The sequence below is a fragment of the Schistocerca gregaria genome, chromosome 1 (assembly GCF_023897955.1).
Source record: "Schistocerca gregaria isolate iqSchGreg1 chromosome 1, iqSchGreg1.2, whole genome shotgun sequence".
NCBI lineage: Eukaryota > Metazoa > Arthropoda > Insecta > Orthoptera > Acrididae > Schistocerca > Schistocerca gregaria.
This window is the reverse complement of record NC_064920.1, coordinates 554,491,748-554,512,428: the sequence shown is the minus strand read 5'-3', so window position 1 is coordinate 554,512,428 and position 20,681 is coordinate 554,491,748. Positions and strand designations below refer to the sequence as shown.

The 20,681-nt window shown below is 41.1% G+C and overlaps 1 protein-coding gene across 2 annotated transcripts in view; it reads left to right on the top strand.

The window, feature by feature from the left end:
• The window catches only part of LOC126356254 (DNA replication licensing factor mcm5), a 79,968-nt gene that overhangs the window by 43,344 nt on the left and 15,943 nt on the right, over positions 1-20,681 (top strand). For both annotated transcript variants that reach the window (XM_050007091.1, XM_050007101.1), the window contains exon 7: positions 1,435-1,678. In XM_050007091.1, the coding sequence (XP_049863048.1) occupies positions 1,435-1,678 (244 nt within the window). The remainder of the gene's footprint in view (positions 1-1,434; positions 1,679-20,681) is intronic.

Genomic DNA, 20,681 nt, shown 5'->3' with positions numbered 1-20,681 from the left:
TTAAAACTTTGGCAACTTCAAAGAGTTCTACGCCATCACATCCTGCGATGTCAGCAGTGCAGTGTGGCATTTTGTTATACATTTCCAATTCATATGGCTGCTCTGCCTGAGCATTGAGTGACACTTACATGTCCAGTCACCCAAGAGGATGCTGTCTGGCCTAGGTGCATACCATTTTAATAACTTACTTTTGTTCCACCGTGGCGTGTTGCAGACTATTTCTTGAGGGTTTTACTCATGACAAATGGTCATGTATTTGGGAAAATACTCTTGGATTGTTGTACTCAAAGAAATTATATGTTGAAGGTGACTTCTGAGCTTGCATTGTTTGTACTGAACTGTATCAGTTTCATAATTCTTAATTTGCACTTAATGATGACACTTTCTTTTTGTTCTACAACACACCACTGTCTTAATACGTTTTATGTGTGCTTTAGTGACTGTAAGACTGACAAAAATCAGTATTATCTATTTTTAACAATGTAGGAAAATACAGATGTCTACTTACTATAAAGAAGACACGTCAAGTTGCAGACAGGCACAATTAAGAGACTTATGTAAAGCTTTCGGCCAACAAGTAAACACACCTCATGCACATATGACTGCAAACTCCAGCATCTCGAGCTAGAATGCAAGTATCACTTGTGAGGCAAGCAGCAGTCTGGAGGAGGTGGGGAAGGGAAAGGGATAGTAGTGTATGGGTAAGAAGAGACATGAATGCTGTCTGGTGGAATATGGAGGAACTAGACTGCCAACAGGCCCAGCCCCAGTGTCTCTTTTACTGATGAAGGCTGTGGCCGAAAGTTTTTTAGTTATCCCTGTGTGCAATTTAACGTGTCTTCTTTGCGGTAAGTAGCAATCTGTCTTTTCCTACATTGTTGATATTGCTACCTGGAGTTTCCATTATTATCAATTTTTGTTTCCCAGGTTGTCCTAGCCACTTAGTTGATACTTGTTTCTAATTTTAATAATTGATGGTGTTAATGAAACACAGTTGTGCAGTATGTGTAGGATGAGGAGTAAAACAACGCAAATCTGCTTTGTGTGTTCTTAATTCTATATTCACTGCCCTGGTCCATGTAAAGTTCCTTCCTTTCTCCTCTTAATTAAGGCAACTTTGTGTTGATGAAGTTGGTACATCAGTTTGTTACTGTCTCATAATAGACGTTTGTTTATAGTTTAATTTAGATTCACTCTCTCTCTCTCTCTCTCTCTCTCTCTCTCTCTCTCTCTCTCTCTCTCTCTCTCTCTCTCTCTCTGTGTGTACATGTGCACGCACGAGAGAGAGAGATTTATTAGTAGTAAAAACTATTTCATTGACAACAGTATTTTTGATTTTTGCTTATACAGAATAATTGAATCTTCCAATGATGTTATGTCAATAATGAAGTGATAATGAATGATGTGCAAATGTAGGTATGTTTATTTTGACAGAGTCGTGGAAGGGAACGTGCGCTTGTTGGTGTTAGAACACCATACTTGCGTGTTGTAGGCATCAGGATTGATGCTGCTGGTTCTGGTTTTAGCAGTCCACAACCAGTGACAGCAGAGGAAGAAGACTCCTTCCGCCGTTTAGCAGCTAGTCCAAATATATATGAGCGTATTGCCAGAAGTGTTGCTCCCAGTATCTTTGGGTTTGCAGACATCAAGAAGGCAATAGCTTGTTTACTGTTTGGAGGTGAGTGTAAAAACTATGTAATGTTGTAAAACTTCAAGATTTATTTTCATGTTTACTGTATATTTGTGCTTGCTTTTAGTTCCACAGTAGTTGAATTTCCTGTATTAAGAAGCTTCTAGTTGCTATTTTGTCTAAACTGACATGGTGAGACCATGGTTGTGTAAAATTAATGTAGGTTGATTCTTACAAAGAAGAAGACAGCAACTAGTCACTATTAATAATGCTATTTATTCAAGTAAATAGCTCCATAACAGGTTTCGAATTGACAAATTGATCATCAGATGGCTATTCACAAGAGGCACTAGTCATCACTTTTCGATTTTTATTTTTTTAATTAATTTTTCCTCCCACTAACCTTTAAATGATGTAATACAGAGTAAACAAATGTGTGGGGTTAAGTGGTTATAGTACTTGCATAAAAAATTCTGCAAAATTTTGTTACAGAGTTGCAGGATTGTATTTTTGAAATATTGCAAAGTATATGCAGCACTTATATGATTTGCATACCACCACACACACACACACACACACACACACACACACACACACACACACAAAGTATTTGCCACACGTGAAGTTGACACAAAGGTGGCAGTTTCACAAACTCAACAGTGCCAGAGATTTTCTCTCTCGGATATTACAATATATAGATTACTTTGATTTCACAGTATGAATGTTTATAAAGAATAAATGTAACATCATGAACAATTGCAACACACAGATAAACCTTACATTATGAGCATATAATATTGCAGACGAAGTTGACCGATGCAGTAATCAGTTTGTGTCAATGCTACTTACTAGGTATACTATAACACTGTGCCTGGATATAGAACAATATTGTGAAACTGCCATCGTTGTCAACTTCACATGTGACACACTTCTTGGTGTGTGTGTGTGTGTGTGTGTGTGTGTGTGTGTGTGTGTGTGTGTGTGTGTGTGTGTGTGTGTGTGTACGAGCGCGCGCGCGCAATTGTACGTCCACGTGCATGTGTGCGTGGTGCTTTGCATAATATGGTGATATGCAAATCATATAAGTGCTGCATATACTTAGCAATATTTCAAAACTACAATCCTGCAACTCTGCAACAAAGTTTCATGGAATTTTCGGTGTAAGTACTATAACCACTTAACCTCACATATTTGTTTACTCTGTATTACATCGTTTGGAGGTTGGTTATGTTCACATATGGCGCTTCTAACATTGTTTTCTACTGTAGGGCACCAGTACACCAAGAATATTTTGCTACAGTGGGAGTATAAAAGTAGGAAACTGACCATTATGTAAAGTGCATCTTGTGAATCTTGTGGCAGCTGTTTGATGATCAACTTATAAGTCCGAAAACAGTTACAATGCTATTTACTTAAATAGCATTATTAATAGTGGCTGGTTGTTGTCTCCTTCTTTGTAAGAATCAACCTACATTACTTCTAGTTATTCATAAATAAATCTGTTAGCCTGTCAATTGATAGTCCATAGTGGTATAATAGCAAATGTTTCTTTTATATTGCTGGCACCAACTGTGAAGCAAGGTTTAAATATACACTGTTTGCTTTTTTATTGTAATGTTCAGTTAGTTACTGCACATTTTTAACAATGTCAGATAATCATTCAGAATGAGTATATGCTAATACTATGCTTAAACTAACATTTTCAAGAACCCAGTACTGTGACTTCCTGCAGGTTTTAGGTGGTGGTATGTAGTAAACATCAGCTTGTGGAATGCCAAATATTATTAAAAGCTTGTAATTCAGGTTATAAGCACAGTATAGTTTAGCGTTAATGTGGTAGTCGTGTGATGATGATTTTAAGTTTCAAGTAAGTGTGAAGAAATGAAATATAGTTAGCAGATCCAAATAGCATACATTTATGAAAGTGTCATAAATGTTTACAGATATTGTAAAACTCAGTATAAAAGACATTCCAAATATTTAATTTTTCCCTCTGAAATTCTGCCACGTGTCTATGATCTTATTGCCCAGAATTGTATAAGACAAAATACAAGTGCTGCTTGATCAACTGCCTGTTGTAAACCAAATAGACGGGTAGGGCTTCATTCATAACGATAACCTGTGAAACTTCCCTAAGGATGGTTTATATGACATATTTTAGCTTACCAGAAACAATGTGCAGAAGTTAACTGCATCAGTGGCCCAGGTCAGGGTTTACAATTGCGGTAAACGTATGGTCCCTTCTGTCTGAACTGGAGTCCTTTCCGTTACCACCTCTCCTCGAGATCCATTCACGTATACTTCAATGGTGTACACCTAGGCTGCAGAGTCTTCTGGACCTTTCACATTGCCTTCTGGATTCCGGTTATGATGCAGCCCTCTATCACCTTCTCCCAATTCTTGGCATGTGCCGGAGCCAGGAAGTGGTTTACACCGACTGGTCGATGGCTGATGTTCACGTAGGCTTTGCATATGTTCATGGAGGACATATTGAACAGCACTCCTTGCCAGATGGCTGCAGTGTTTTCACTGCAGAGCTGGCGGCCACATCCTTTGCTCTTTAGCACATCTGCTCATGCCCTGGTAAGTCATTTCTCCTGTGTACTGACTCCTTGAGCTGCCTACAAGTTATTGACCAGTGCTACACTTTTCATCCTTTGGTAGCGTCTATTCACGAGTCCATCTATGACCTGGGATGGTCCCGTCGTTCAGTGATGTTTGTGTGGACTCCAGGACGCATCGGAATACTAGGTAACGAACTCGCCAACAGGCTGGTCAGATAGGCTACGCAGAAACTGCTTCTGGAGTGGCATTTCTGAAACTGATCTACGTTCTGTCTTACGCTGCAGGGTTTTCGGCTGTGGGAGACGGAATGACATAACAGTACGCACAACAAACTGCGTGTCATTAAGAAGAGTATGATTGTGTAGAAGTCTTCTTTGTGGTCCTCTTGCAGGGAATCAGTTGTCCTCTGCTGGCTCCGCATTGGCCATATGTGGCTAACGCAAGATTACTTCCTTTGTCACAAGGACCCACCTTAGTGTTGCTGTGGCTCACAAATGACGGTTGTCCACCTTTTGCTGGACTGTCCACTTTTAACCGCTCTTGCGGTAGAATTTTAACTTTCCCAGCACCCTACCTTCGATGTTTGGCGACAGAGTTCCTCAACAGGAGCTTTAGTTTTACGTTTTATTCATGAGGGTGGGTTTTATCATTTGATGTAAGTTTTAGTGCATGTCCTTTGTCCCTCTGTGTCCTCCACCCTAGTGCTCTTAGGGTGGAGGTTTTAATGTGTTACAGAGTGGCTGGCTTCTCCATTTTATTCTCATGGTCAGTCAGCCATGGTAATGTGCTCTCTTGTTTTGATCTCTTCTGAATGTTTCTTGCATGTCTCTGTGGTTTTGTTGTCCGATTTTGTCCATTTTTAGTGTTTGTTGCCCTTCTGTCATTGTTGTCGTTTTCTCCTTTCTTCCAGCTGTGTTTTGTATGTCTCGATTACTTTACCCCCACCCTTCTGGCATTATTTTAATTGGGAATGAGGGACTGATGACCTCTTTTAAACCAACCAGAAGTTAACATTTAAGATTGGAAATGTGTGTCAGTGTGGGAGGGGTGGGTTGCCTCACACCTGTTGTCTTCTGTAATCATAATCAGCCCCTTCTAATTATTAATGAACTTAGGTCTTTTTCTCCAAAAACCAATTTTCATTTTAATTGGATTTGCGTAATGTGCCATGGCAGTTGTTCATTATGAAACTGTAACCAAGGTGACACATCATGCCCTGCAAACATCCACCATGTTTTACTATCTTCTGATTTTTTTTCTGCATATTGACCCACCTCAGACTATCGTCACTACTCGTTTATGGTTTTTCCTTTTGGCCTTTTTATTTGTGTAATGCATAGAATAATTCTTTAAGCTTTGTTAATGCCTTTCGTTCACATGCTAAACTTAAAATTTTATCAATGTCTTTACCTTTAAAAGAAACACAAAGGTTCGCTTTTTTGCTGAATTTTTAAGTTTATTCTTTCTGGACTTGCAGTTCAGTCTTCTGACTGATTTTGTTATAAGCTTCGGAAATGTCACATTTCCATTCTGCCCAAAAGGAATGACATGAAGTATTTGTATATCCCAATACACAGTATTTTACTGTCCTAAATGACTTGATGGCGTTACTGGTGAAATTAAATGTTGTTGGCTGTATTGTATCTTGAGTCACAATTCCTTCCGTTGACAGGTCAGTTTTTAACTGGACCCACCTAATCTTTCAGAACATGTAGATTTGTTCTTATCTGATTAACATCATTATTATCTCTACATTGCTGAAAGATTCCAGATTACCACCATAGTGACCTCTGGATGGGAACTGCTGGTGTAGAGGTGACCTTGAGCAAAATATGGAGAAACAAATTAAAGGATAACGCTGTAGGAGTCAGAACCTGGATTGTCAGAAATCTGAATGTATTAGGAAAGCTAGAAAATCTGTAAAGGTAAATCAAAGGCTCAATCTTGATGTAGTAGGAATCAGTTAGGGAAAATGGCAAGAAGATAAAGATTTCTGTTAAGGCAAATGTATGGTGATAACCAACAGCAGCAGAAAATGGTTATGAATAGGAAAGTAGAGCAAAGAGTGAGTTTACTGTGAACATTTCAGTGATAAGATTATTCTTATCATAATCAACACCAAACCAGTGCCAGAGACTATAGTTCAGGTATACAGATAATGAGACTGATTATTATATGAGACACCTGAGTAGATAATTCAGATTTTAAAGGAAGATGACCAACAATTAATGGGGGGGGGGGGGGGGCAGTATTGTGGTTGAAGGAATAGATGACACAGTTACAGGAGAATACAGATCTGACAGTAGAAATTAGAGGGAAGAGATCTTAGTTCTACAAAAACTTCAGTCAATAACAAATACACGGTTCAAAAAAATCAGAGGAGATGGTATACTTCACAAAGTCCAGGGCACATAGGAAAATACCAACTGGATTACATCATGGTGAGACAGAAATTCTGAAATCTGTTGTTGGATTGGTTGATATAACGAGGAGCAGATATGGTGATGCTGGTTGTAATTTAGTGTTGAACAAGAATAGAAGTTTAAAAAACTCACCAGAAAGAACCAAGGTACAAGGAAGTGGCATAGTGAATTATTGAGCAATTGTGGTGCACATTTGAAGGCTTAGGATACTATGTTAAGGAACAGACGTTTTTAAAAGCACTGGTCATAGATACTGGGTGGACCTATATTTATAAGAAAGGTAATTGTGAAGAAATTACTTGTGACAGAAGGAACACTTCAGGTAAATGGTGAAAGAAGGAAATATGAAACTGTTCAAGGAAAGGAGGAAAAACAGCAATGTATGTCGCTTAGAAAATGAGAAGAAGCTGAAGTGAAAATTTGCGCAGGTGTAATATGAAAAAATAAAAAAAGGAAATGATCATTGAAAGGCAGGTTTCAGCACCCTGAAAAGTCAAATTAACTTTCTGAGAATACAAAAGCAAAGTTGTCGTCATTGTAAATGCAGAAGGGATTCTACTATTGAACACAATGGGGAGCAGGTAAGCTGGATTGGTATCGATGGAGGAGTCAGACCAAGTTTGTCCCAAAACAGGGAAGGGGGGTTTTTTAGGCATAGGGAAGCCAACCATCCTAGGGGAGTAAACTCTAAAAAAAATCCAGGTCCTCCAAGTCGAGGGTTGGGCGTGAGGCTAACAACCCCACGCCGGAAAAAAGTGCTGTTGCGGATACTATACACATGCCTCGGAATGGCAAGGATTGCCTGTTGACGACCCAGCGAGAAAAACAGTTTAAGAGATTGATATTCAGATAGCGAACTGGAATGTGAGGACACTGAAGAGGCCTGGCAAGCTACAAGAAATTGGGAATGGATTATATAAGTATAAAGTGAAAATAGCAGCAACACAAGAAACTAGATGGAAAGGGCAAGAAATGATAGCATCAGGGGAACATTTAATGAGGTACAGCGGTGGAGATACAGGTCTTTATGGCACTAGTTTCCTTCTACATAGGTCTATGAAGGCTAATGTAATTGGTTTATGGCAATAAGTGACAGAATGTGTTCTCTGAGGATAAGGGCAAAATGTTTTAATGTCACAATAGTGAATGTCTATGCTCATACGAAGGAGGCAAATGAAAATGCAAATGATATATTTTATGACAAATTGGAAGAAGAAATAGGTAAAATTCAAAGGAACGATGTGAAAATAATACTTGGAGACCTAAGTGCAAAAATAGGGAAAGAAGGGGTATGTAGAACCATAATAGAAAAGGAAGGCCAACACAATGACATAATGGGGCTCAGATTGATAGACTTCGCCAGTGGGAAGAAAATGATAATAAAAAGCACCCAAGAAAAGATATTAAGAAATGTACATGGGTATCACCAGATGGAAACACAAGAAACCAAATAGAACACGTACTCGGACAAAAGGCATGCACCAAATATTATGGAAGTTAGAAGATGCAGAGGGGCAAATGGAGACACAGACCACTACTTAGTATGAATTAGATATAGGCTTAAGATAGATTTGGTAAGAAACCAAAGGAATAAGATAAGAATGAAACATAATATACAAAGGCCCAAACAAAGGAAACACAGGTAGAATATAGGTAGAAACCTGAAGAGATATTGGAAGCAGAGAGAAACACTGGGAATGGAGATAATGTAGAAACTTAATGGGAGTTGTTGAAAAATGTCATTAGCGTAGCTGCAGAAAAGATACTGGGGAGAGAACAACGCAAAAGGGTGGTTAAGTGATTTGATGAGGAATGCTTAATGGTAATACACTAGAGAAATGAAGCGAGACGGGGAATGTTGCAAAGAAACATGAGGTTAGCGGCAGAATAATACAGAGAAAGAGGAAAAGAGTGGATTAGCTTAGTAGGGTAAAGAAAAGGCAGCATGAAAGGAGAAAGATAGAGCAAGTGGATGAAATAGGGGACAACAGAGATCAGAAGGTTGTATGAAAGAAAAAGATATTTGAAGAAAGGTTTCCAACCTCGAGCAGTTTTCTATAAGGATAAGGACAGAAATCTAATTGTAGATAAAAGCAAAGTCCTAGAAATACGGCAAGTGTTTTACTGAACTGCTTGATGGTAAACAAGGGGATAAAGGAGAAGGAACCATGATTGAGAATGAAAGGGAACAGGACTCAGAATTGGAATCAGAGTTAGATGTAGAGGATCGGGAAGAGGAAGTAGTACCAGAGCTAGAGGAAGTGAAGAATGCTATCAAGAGCCCGAAAAACAATAAAGCAGCAGCAGGAGGAGACATAGAGGCCAAATTATTAAAATATGGGGGAAAGAAAATGGAGGAGGCAGTCCATGAATTGATAAAGGAAATATGGATAAAGTAGGTAATGCCTAAGGATTGCAACATGAGAATTATCTGCCTGTTACATAAAAAAGGTGACAAGTCAGAATGTAGCAGTTATTGTAGAATCTCTCTCTTGGAAGTATCATATAAGATGTTTAGTAAAATTTTAGCCTCCAGACTTGAAGGGATATTGGGGGACTTGTTGTTGTTGTTGTTGTTGTTGTTGTTGTTGCTGTTGTTGTTGTCTTCAGTCATGAGACTGGTTTGATGCAGCTCTCCATGCTACTCTATCCTGTGCAAGCCTCTTCATCTCCCAGTACCTACTGCAGCCTACATCCTTCTGAATCTTGCCCTGCGATACCAATGCTTGATATCAAACAATAGAAGATCTAGGATGTAATAATGACAATATTATGATACTATTCAAAGCATAGATTGCTACAAACCATATAGTGTGTATGTTGAGTCACAGACAAGAACATCAAAAAGACTGCTAAACAAGTAAGCTTTCGGTTAAAAGGCCTCCTCCTGAAGTAGACAACACATGCATTCATTCACATACACACACACACACACACTACTCGCACACATGACCAATGTCTCTGGCTGCTGAGACTAGGGATAGTTACTGTGAGTGCGAGTTGTGTTTGCATGAATGTGTGCTTATGATCAGACGGCCGTTTGGCCAAAAGCTTATTTGTTTGGCCTTTCCGTTATGCCTGTCTGTGATGCAACATCAGCACTATATGGTAAGTAGCAATCTATGCTTTTCATGACATAGTCACTGTTATTGTTGTGCTCTTCAGTCCTGAGGCTGGTTTGATGTAGCTCTCCATGCTACTCAATGCTTTGCTAGCTGCTTCATCTCCCAGTACCTACTACAACCTACATCCTTCTGAATCTGCAAAGTATATTCATCTCTTGGTCTCCCTCTACGATTTTGACCCTCCACTCTGCCCTCCAATGCTAAATTTGTGATCCCTTGATGCCTCAGGACATGTCCTACCAGCCGATCACTTCTTCTGGTCAAGTTGTGCCACAAACTCCTCTTCTCCCCAATCCTATTCAATACCTCCTCATTAGTTACGTGATCTATCCACCTTATCTTCAGTATTCCATTATCCTTGTTTTGCTTTTGTTGATGTTCATCTTATATCCTCCTTTCAAGACACTGTCCATTCCATTCAACTGCTCTTCCAAGTCCTTTGCTGTCTCAGACAGAATTACAGTGTCAAATGGGGGACCATCAGGCTGGATTTAGGAGGAACAGATCCACGATGGATCAGATATTTTTATTGAGACAAGTCCTAGAGAAGTTTTGTGAGTATGACAAGCAACGTCGTCAGTTGTACATTGATTTTAAGCAAGTGTACGACAGCCTACACAGGAAGAAAAGTATACAGATCATGAAAGAATTTAGAATCCTATTAAAATTGGTCAATTTAAGAGAAATGACAATGAAAGCAACACTGTGTAAAGTAAGAACAGAGCAAGAACTGTCTGGTGAATTCCAAGTACAGAGGGGGCTACAACAGGGAGATGTGATCTTTACAATGCTATTTAATTTAGTTTTTGAAAAGGTGATGCGGAAAATGCCGATAAACCCAAGAGGAGCAATACTTCATCTACAAGTTCAAGTGCTAGCATATGAGCATGACATAGCATTAATGGCAAGGAATGTAAGGGAATTAAAGGAGAAGCACGATGCGTTTGAGGAAGCAGCAAGAGAAGTAGGTTTAGAAGTAAACATAAACAAAGCAAAGTATATGGTGATGGGGAGCCCAATATAAAAGGGCAAAAGAATTCAATAGTAATGAAAGGGAAAGAATATGAAAGAGTGAAAACATTTAAGTATTTTGGTTCTGTTATAACGGAGGACAATAAAGTAGCAGTAGGAATTCAAGAAAGGATAGTGAGTTGAAATCGTTAATATTTTGCCTAGTAGAATGTATTTAATTCCAATGATGTTAGTAGGAATACAAAAATCAAAATAAACATGACCATATTAAGACCTATAGTAATATATGGATCAGAAGGCTGGGTATTGACATTAAAGGAGGAGAAAGAAAGATACTGAGAAAGATTTTTGAGAAGTGAGAGAGGAAGATGGCTGGAGAATGACAAATGTAGAACTACAAACACTTGTTGGACAGTTGGATATTGTTAAAATTAAGCAGGGAAGAATAAGATGGGCAGGGCATGTACAGAGAATGCCAGAATCTTGGAGTGTCAAGAAAGTTTTCATGGAAAACCTGACGGGAGAAGGCGAAGAGGTAGACCCAGGAAAAGGTGGCTGGTCGATGTGGAAGAGGATCTAAAGGCGATGGGAATAAGAAATTGGAGAAGGAAGGTGATGGACAGAGAAGAATGGAGGCAGGTAATACATGAGGCCAAGTTTCTTCAAGGACTGCAGAGGCAACCAAAAAGAAGGGGAGCAGGTAGGTGGCAAGAGAATTGACAACTTTTTCTGATAGGGAGGACCTGGCTGCTAACACAATAGAAGAACAGGAGTCGATTTGGAGTACAGAAGGAAGGAAGGAAGTAAGTGCTTAAGTCGTAGACTGACAAAATGTTCATAGACTACCAGTGAAATAAAGCAGAATGGATATATAACATTATTCCAGTGTTTATACACTAATCAGCCAGAATATTATGACTCTCAACCTACTATCGATATAAACCCTATCAGGTACTAGCAACGACACCTGACAAGGAACAACTGCTAGTCAGATGCATGCACAGTGCATTTAGTATCAGTGAGTGTGCTGTCTGAGTGTAGAATGGAAAAGGTGAGTGATTTATGAGATTTTGACCGAGGACAGATTGTGATGGCCTAGAGGCTTGGCACAATTATTTAGACAATTGGGCGACTTGTAGGGTGTTTGAGCAGTGCTATGGAGAGCCTCTTCAACACTTGGAGAAACAGAAACCATGTCCAGACATGGTGGGGTAGTGCGGCCACCCCTCATTGCAGATGTCTGGCGTCGTAAGCTGGACATACAGAAAACAGGCAGTGAAGTGTGGCGGAACTAACATCAGATTGTAGTGTTGGGCAGAGTAACGGTGTGTCTGGACACAAAGTGCACAACACTCCTGACAATGGGCCTCCGCAACTGTTCACACATGCGTGTTCCAATGTTAGTACCATGAAATGGGCAAGTGATCAATGGCTTTGGACATTTCAGTGCAGTGGCAGTGTGTTGCATTATCTGACGAATCACGATACCTTCTTCATCATGCCAATGGGAAGGTGTGAATCTGTCATCTTCCAGTACACCGGTACTGTTGGCTGCTCCATTATGCTGTGGGGTACGTAAGTCTTTGATACAGAACAGTGGAGTAAATTAATAGACATTCTAAGGAAGAATGGAGTTGACTATGGAGATAAAAGGCTCATTAAGAGTCAATACCCACAACAGAACATAAGAGCACAAATTGAGGATGAGATGATAGAGGAAAGCACAGTTGAGAGGGGAGTGAGGTAAGACCGCTCTCTGTTCAATAAAATGTGGGAAAAAGTTAAACAAAAGTAAGAACAACTAAAAAGATATAGAAAACAATTAATGCTTTCAAATTTCTGGGAAGCATAATTATGGAAGGCATAAGATGCAATAAGGAAGTGCAAACATGTACAGAAACTGCCAAGGAGGCATTTAATATGAGGAGATTCGTCAGATAATGCAACACACTGCCACTGCACTGAAATGTCCAAAGCCATTGATCACTTGCCCATTTCATGGTACTAACATTGGAACACGCATGTGTGAACAGTTGCGGAGGCCCATTGTCAGGAGTGTTGTGCACTTTGTGTCCAGACACACCGTTACTCTGCCCAACACTACAATCTGATGTTAGTTCCGCCACACTTCACTGCCTGTGGCTTCTATGTGGGTGCATGAACAGGGACTTGAGGAAGAGACTGGCAAAGTGCTTTACATGGAGCATGGTATTATATGTATCACAGGTTTGCACAGTGAAGAAAAAGAAAGAAAGGAGAATGGAAGCATTTGATTTGGAGGAGGATGGAAGGGATAAGATGATGCGACAGAGTGATAAATGAGGTGTCAAGAAGAGTGGAGGAAGAGAGAGAAATTTTAAAGGTAGTCGGGAGGAGGAAATAGGATTGGCTTGAACATTTGATAAGTGATTGTTTACTGATAGATGCTATGGAAGGAATGGTGAATGGAGGAGGAGGAGTAAGATACTAGATGGTGGATAGCTTAAGGATAGAAAACAATGATAAGAAAACAAAGAGGGTTGCAAATGACAAGACTGCTTGGAGAGCTACATGTGAAGACTTGCTCTAGGGCAGAACATACGATGATGATGATGATGATGATGATGATGATGATGATGATCAGTTTGGCTTTAGGGAAAGTAAAGCACCACAAAAAGACAGTTGTGCACGACTTGTGAAGACACATTGTCAACCCACAAAAAGCTTTCAGCATCGTAAATGGGCAAGACATTTGAAATTCTCAGTATATTAATTGAACATCATAGAGGAAGATACGAAATATACAATACACACAAAAACTAGGAAGGAACAATACAAATGGAAGACAAAGGATTTACTCGAATTACAAAGGGTGACGAAAATTTAATAGTCATGGGTGACTGGAATTCAGTAGTAGGACAAAGGAGAGAAGGAAATGTAGTAGGTGAATATGGATTGGGGGTAAGAAATGAAAGAGGAAGCCGTCTGGTAGAATTTTGCACAGAGCACAACTTAATCATAGCTAACACTTCGTTCAAGAATCGTAAATGAAGGCTGTATACATGGAAGAAGCCTGGAGATACTGACAGGTTTCAGATAGATTATATAATGGTAAGACAGAGATTTAGGAACCAGGTTTTAAATTGTAAGACATTTCCAGGGGCAGATGTGGACTCTGACCACAATCTATTGGTTATGACCTGTAGATTAAAACTGAAGAAACTGCAAAAAGGTGGGAATTTAAGGAGATGGGACCTGGATAAACTGAAAGAACCAGAGGTTGTACAGAGTTTCAGGGAGAGCATAAGGGAGCAATTGACAGGAATGGGGGAAACAAATACAGTAGAAGAAGAATGGGTAGCTTTGAGGGATGAAGTAATGAAGGCAGCAGAGGGTCAAGTAGGTAAAAAGATGAGGGCTAGTAGAAGTCCTTGGGTAACAGAACAAATATTGAATTTAATTGATGAAAGGAGAAAATATAAAAATGCAGTAAATGAAGCAGGCAAAAAGGAACACAGACATCTCAAAAATGAAATCGACAGGAAGTACAAAGTGGCTAAGCAGATATGGCTAGAGGACAAATGTAAGGATGTAGAGGCTTATCTCACTAGGGGTAAGATACATACTGGCTACAGGAAAATTAGAGACCTTTGGAGATGAGAGAACCACTTGTATGAACATAAAGAGCTCAGATGGAAACCCAGTTCTAAGCAAAGAAGGGAAAGCAGAAAGGTGGAGGGAGCATATAGAGGGTCTATTACAAGGCTGATGTACTTGAGGGCAATATTATGGAAGTGGAAGAGGGTGTAGATGAAGATGAAATGTGAGATACGATACTGCGTGAAGAGTTTGACAGAGCACTGAAAGACTTGAGCCGAAACAAGGCCCCAGGAGTAGACAACATTCCATTGGAACTACTGACGGCCTTGGGAGAGCCAGTCCTGCCTAAACTCAACCATCTGGTGAGCAAAATGTATAAAACAGGCGAAATACCCTCAGACTTCAAGAAGAATATAATAATTCCAATCCCAAAGAAAGCAGGTGTTGACAGATGTGAAAATTACCGAACTATCAGTTTAATAAGTCACAGCTGCAAAATACTAATACGAATTCTTTACAGACAAATGGAAAAACTAGTAGAAGTTGACCTCGGGGAAGATCAGTTTGGATTCCGTAGAAATGTTGGAACACGTGAGGCAATACTGTCCCTACGACTTACCTTAGAAGCTAGATTAAGGAAGGGCAAACCTACGTTTCTAGCATTTGTAGACTTGGAGAAAGCTTTTGACAATGTTGACTGGAATACTCTCTTTCAAATTCTGGAGGTGGCAGGGGTAAAATACAGGGAGCGAAAGGCTATTTACAATTTGTACAGAAACCAGATGGCAGTCATAAGAGTCGAGGGGCATGAAAGGGAAGCAGTAGTTGGGGAAGGAGTGAGACAGGGTTGTAGCCTCTCCCCGATGTTATTCAATCTGTATATTGAGCAAGCAATAAAGCAAACAAAAGAAAAATTCGAAGTAGGTATTAAAATTCATGGAGAAGAAGTAAAAACGTTGAGGTTCGCCGATGACACTGTAATTCTGTCAGAGACAGCAAAGGACTTGGAAGAGCAATTGAACGGAATGGACAGTGTCTTGAAAGGAGGATATAAGATGAACATCAACAAAAGCAAAACAAGGATAATGGAATGTAGTCGAATTAAGTTGGGTGAAGCTGAGGGGATTAGATTAGGAAATGAGACACTTAAAGTAGTAAAGGAGTTTTGCTACTTGGGGAGAAAAATAACTGATGATGGTTGAAGTAGAGAGGATATAAAATGTAGACTGGCAATGGCGAGGAAAGCGTTTCTGAAGAAGAGAAATTTGTTAACATCGAGTATAGATTTAAGTGTCAGGAAGTCATTTATGAAAGTATTTGTATGGAGTGTAGCCATGTATGGAAGTGAAACATGGATGATAAATAGTTTGGACAAGAAGAGAATAGAAGCTTTCGAAATGTGGTGCTACAGAAGAATGCTGAAGATTAGATGGGTAGATCACATAACTAATGAGGAAGTATTCGACAGGATTGGGGGCAAGAGAAGTTTGTGGCACAACTTGACCAGAAGAAGGGATCGGTTGGTAGGACATGTTCTGAGGCATCAAGGGATCACCAATTTAGTATTGGAGGGCAGCGTGGAGGGTAAAAATCGTAGAGGGAGACCTAGAGATAACTACACTAAGCAGATTCAGAAGGATGTAGGTTGCAGTAGGTACTGGGAGATGAAGAAGCTTGCACAGGATAGAGTAGCATGGAGAGCTGCATCAAACCAGTCTCAGGACTGAAAACAACAACAACAACAACAACAACAACAACAACAAAGGGTGTAAGGTAGGGATGCTGACATTCTCCTTATACTGAAGAAGCAGTGAAGAAAATGAAAGAAAGATTCAGTAGTGATATAAAAATTTAGTGTGAAAGGGTATCAACAATAATACTTGCTGGTGATATTGTGAACGTGAAAGTGAGAATAGACTGCAGGACCTGTTGAATGGAGTGAACAATCTACTGAGTGCAGAATACATATTGAGAATGAAGCAAAGAAGCACAAAAATATAGAGAAGTAGTAGAAATGTGATGAGCAACAAACTTGCCATGAAAACTGGTATCACATTTGTAGGCTAAGTGAATGAATTCTGCTACATGGAAGCAAAATAACATGACAAAGGGAAAATACAAGGTGCAGACTAGCACAAGCAAAGAGAGCATTTCCTCACCAAAAGTAGTTGCTTAGTCTCAAAATGGATCTTAATTTGAGAATGAAATTTCCAAGAAATTACGTCGGGACTATGGGGAAACCCGGAAAAGAAGTGCATCATTTATATCAGATTGGTCATACATTCTTTATTCCCTCAGTATCTTTACATTTTGGTGAATTATATATTAGGTTTACAACTTCGCTTCTGTCATTCTGCAATAGACGGCAGTAGTGGCAAGTGGGGATCGGGTGGTTGGTCATAGGTGTAATACAAGCTTAGGCATCTGTAAACATAATGCCATAAAAATATTAGTCGATTTGTGATTGCATCATAAGATTATTCTCGATTAAGTATGTCAACTTACGTACCCATTTCTCACCATTTGCGGAAAGATTTATGTTTCAGCTTTAACATGAAGCAATCTGTGGCTGTGCCTCTTAAAATGCTGGGTAAGACCATTCTGAGGGAAGTATTAGTGGAAGAAAATACAAACGGCCACAATACAGTGATACACACGTAAAGGTGCAAATTGTTGCTCATGTCGGCACCAATGACTCCTGCCGTCTGGGTACAGAGCTCATCCTCAGTTCGTACAGGTGCTTGGCGGAGTTGAAGGCAGAAAGCCTCGCTTGCGGGGTGGAATCTGAGCTAACTATTTGTAGTATCGTTCCCAGAACCGATCGCGGTCCTCTGGTTTGGAGCCGAGTAGAAGGCTTAAACCAGAGGCTCACATGATTCTGCGGAGATCTGGGGTGTATATTTCTCGACATCAGCTATCGGGTGGAGAAATGTAGGGTCCCCTTGAATAGGTCAGGCGTGCACTACACACAGGAAGCGGCTGCAAGGGTAGCGGAGTACGTGTGGAGTGCACATGTGGGTTTTTTAGGTTAGAGAATTCTCTCCCTAGGCCCGACGAGACGCCTCCTGAGACGCAGCAAGGTAGGAGGAGGCAAAATGCAACAGGGAATAACAATATTAATGTGCTAATAGTAAACTGCAGGAGTGTCTATAGAAAGGTCCCAGTACTGCTCTCATTAATAAACGGTCACAATGCCCACATAGTACAAGGGACAGAATGTTGACTGAAACCAGATGTAAACAGTAATGAAATTCTAAACTCAGATGGGGATGTATACCGCAGAGAGAGGCTGGACAGTGAAGGGGGAGCTGTGTTTATAGCGATAAGAAGTGCAATAGTATCGAAGGAAATTGACGGAGATTCGAATTTTGTGAAATAATTTGGGTGAAGGTCATGGTTAAAGCAGGCTTAGACATGGTAATTGGATGCCTCTATAGGCCCCCTGGCTCAGCAGCTGTTGTGGCTGACCACCTGAAGGATAATTTGGAAAATATTTAGAGTAGATTTCCCTACCATGTTATAGTTCTGGGTGGAGATTTTAATTTGCCGGATATAGACTGGGAGACTCAAACATTCATAATGGGTGGCAGGTACAAAGAATCTAGTGAAATTTTTTAAAGTGCTTTATCTGAAACTACACTCCTAGAAATGGAAAAAAGAACACATTGACACCGGTGTGTCAGACCCACCATACTTGCTCCGGACACTGCGAGAGGGCTGTACAAGCAATGATCACACGCACGGCACAGCGGACACACCAGGAACCGTGGTGTTGGCCGTCGAATGGCTCTAGCTGCGCAGCATTTCTGCACCGCCGCCGTCAGTGTCAGCCAGTTTGCCGTGGCATACGGAGCTCCATCGCAGTCTTTAACACTGGTAGCATGCCGCGACAGCGTGGACGTGAACCATATGTGCAGTTGACGGACTTTGAGCGAGGGCATATAGTGGACATGCGGGAGGCCGGGTGGACGTACCCTCGAATTGCTCAACATGTGGGGCGTGAGGTCTCAACAGTACATAGATGTTGTCGCCAGTGGTCGGCGGAAGGTGCACGTGCCCGTCGACCTGGAACCGGACCGCAGCGACTCACGGATGCACGCCAAGACCGTAGGATCCTACGCAGTGCCGTAGGGGACCGCACCGCCACTTCCCAGCAAATTAGGGACATTGTTGCTCCTGGGGTATCAGCGAGGACCATTCGCAACCGTCTCCATGAAGCTGGGCTACGGTCCCGCACACCGTTAGGCCGTCTTCCACTCACGCCCCAACATCGTGCAGCCCGCCTCCAGTGGTGTCGCGACAGGCGTGAATGGAGGGACGAATGGAGACGTGTCGTCTTCAGCGATGAGAGTCGCTTCTGCCTTGGTGCCAATGATGGTCGTATGCGTGTTTGGCGCCGTGCAGGTGAGCGCCACAATCAGGACTGCATACGACAGAGGCACACAGGGCCAACACCCGGCATCATGGTGTGGGGAGAGATCTCCTACACTGGCCGTACACCTCTGGTGATCGTCGAGGGGACACTGAATAGTGCACGGTACATCCAAACCGTCATCGAACCCATCGTTCTACCATTCCTAGACCAGCAAGGGAACTTGCTGTTCCAACAGGACAAGGCACGTCCGCATGTATCCCGTGCCACCCAACGTGCTCTAGAAGGTGTAAGTCAACTACCCTGGCCAACAAGATCTCCGGATCTGTCCCCCATTGAGCATGTTTGGGACTGGATGAAGCGTCGTCTCACGCGGTCTGCACGTCCAGCACGAACGCTGGTCCAACTGAGGTGCCAGGTGGAAATGGCATGGCATGCCGTTCCACAGGACTACATCCAGCATCTCTACGATCGTTTCCATGGGAGAATAGTAGCCTGCATTGCTGCAAAAGGTGGATATACACTGTGCTAGTGCCGACATTGTGCATGCTCTGTTGCCTGTGTCTATGTGCCTGTGGTTCTGTCAGTGTGATCATGTGATGTATCTGACCCCAGGAATGTGTCAATAGTTTCCCCTTCCTGGGACAATGAATTCACGGTGTTCTTATTTCAATTTCCAGGAGTGTATTTTGAGCAGTTAAACAGAGAACCGAATCGTGGCGATAACATATTAGACCTTCTGGTGACAAACAGACCTGAACTATTTAAAACAGTTAACGCAGAACAGGGAATCAGCGATCATAAAGCGGTTATTGGATCAATGATTTCAGCCGTAAATCGAAATGTTAAAAAAGGTAGGAAGATTTTTCTGTTTAGCAAAAGTGACAAAAAGCAAATTTCAGAGTACTTGATGGGTCAACACAAAAGTTTTGTCTCAAGTACAGATAGTGTTGAGGATCAGTGGATAAAGTTAAAAACGACCGTACAATATGCGTTAGATGAGTATGTGCCAAGCAGGATCGTAAGAGATGGAAAAGAGCCACCGTGGTACAACAGAGTTAGAAAACTGCTGCGGAAGCAAAGGGAACTTCACAGTAAACATAAACATAGCCAAAGCCTTGCAGACAAACAAAAATTACGCGAAGCGAAATGTAGTGTGAGGAGGGCTATGCAAGAGGCTTTCAATGAATTCGAAAGTAAAGTTCTATGTACTGACTTGGCAGAAAATCCTAAGAAATTTTGGTCCTATGTCAAAGCAGTAGGTGGATCAAAACAAAATGTCCAGACAGTCTGTGACCAAAATGGTACTGAAAAGAGGATGACAGACTAAAGGCCGAAATACTAAATGTCTTTTTCCAAAGCTGTTTCACAGGGGAAGACTGCACTGTAGTTCCTTCCCTAGATTGTTGCACAGGTGACAAAATGGTAGATATCGAAAATACGACAGAGGTATAGAGAAACAATTAAAATTACTCAAAAGAGGAAGGGCCGCTGGACTTGCTGGGATACCAGTTCAGTTTTACACAGAGTATGCGAAGGAACTTGCCCCCTTCTTGCAGCGGTGTACCGTAGGTCTAGAAGAGCGAAGCGTTCCAAAGGATTGGAAAAGGGCACAGGTCATCCCCGTTTTCAAGAAGGGATGTCAAACAGATGTGCAGAACTATAGACCTATATCTCTAAAGTCGATCAGTTGTAGAATTTTGGAACACGTATTATGTTCGCGTATAATGACTTTTCTGGAGACTACTCAGTAGGAATCAGCATGGGTTTCGAAAAAGGCGATCGTGTGAAACCGAACTCGCGCTATTCATCCACGAGACTCAGAGGGCCATAGACACGGGTTCCCAGGTAGATGCCCTGTTTCTTGACTTACGCAAGGCATTGATACAGTTCCCCACAGTCGTTTAATGAACAAAGTAAGAGCAAATCGACTATCGGACTAATTGTGTGATTGGATTGAAGAGTTCCTAGATAACAGAACGCAGCATGTCATTCTCAATGGAGAGAAGTCTTTC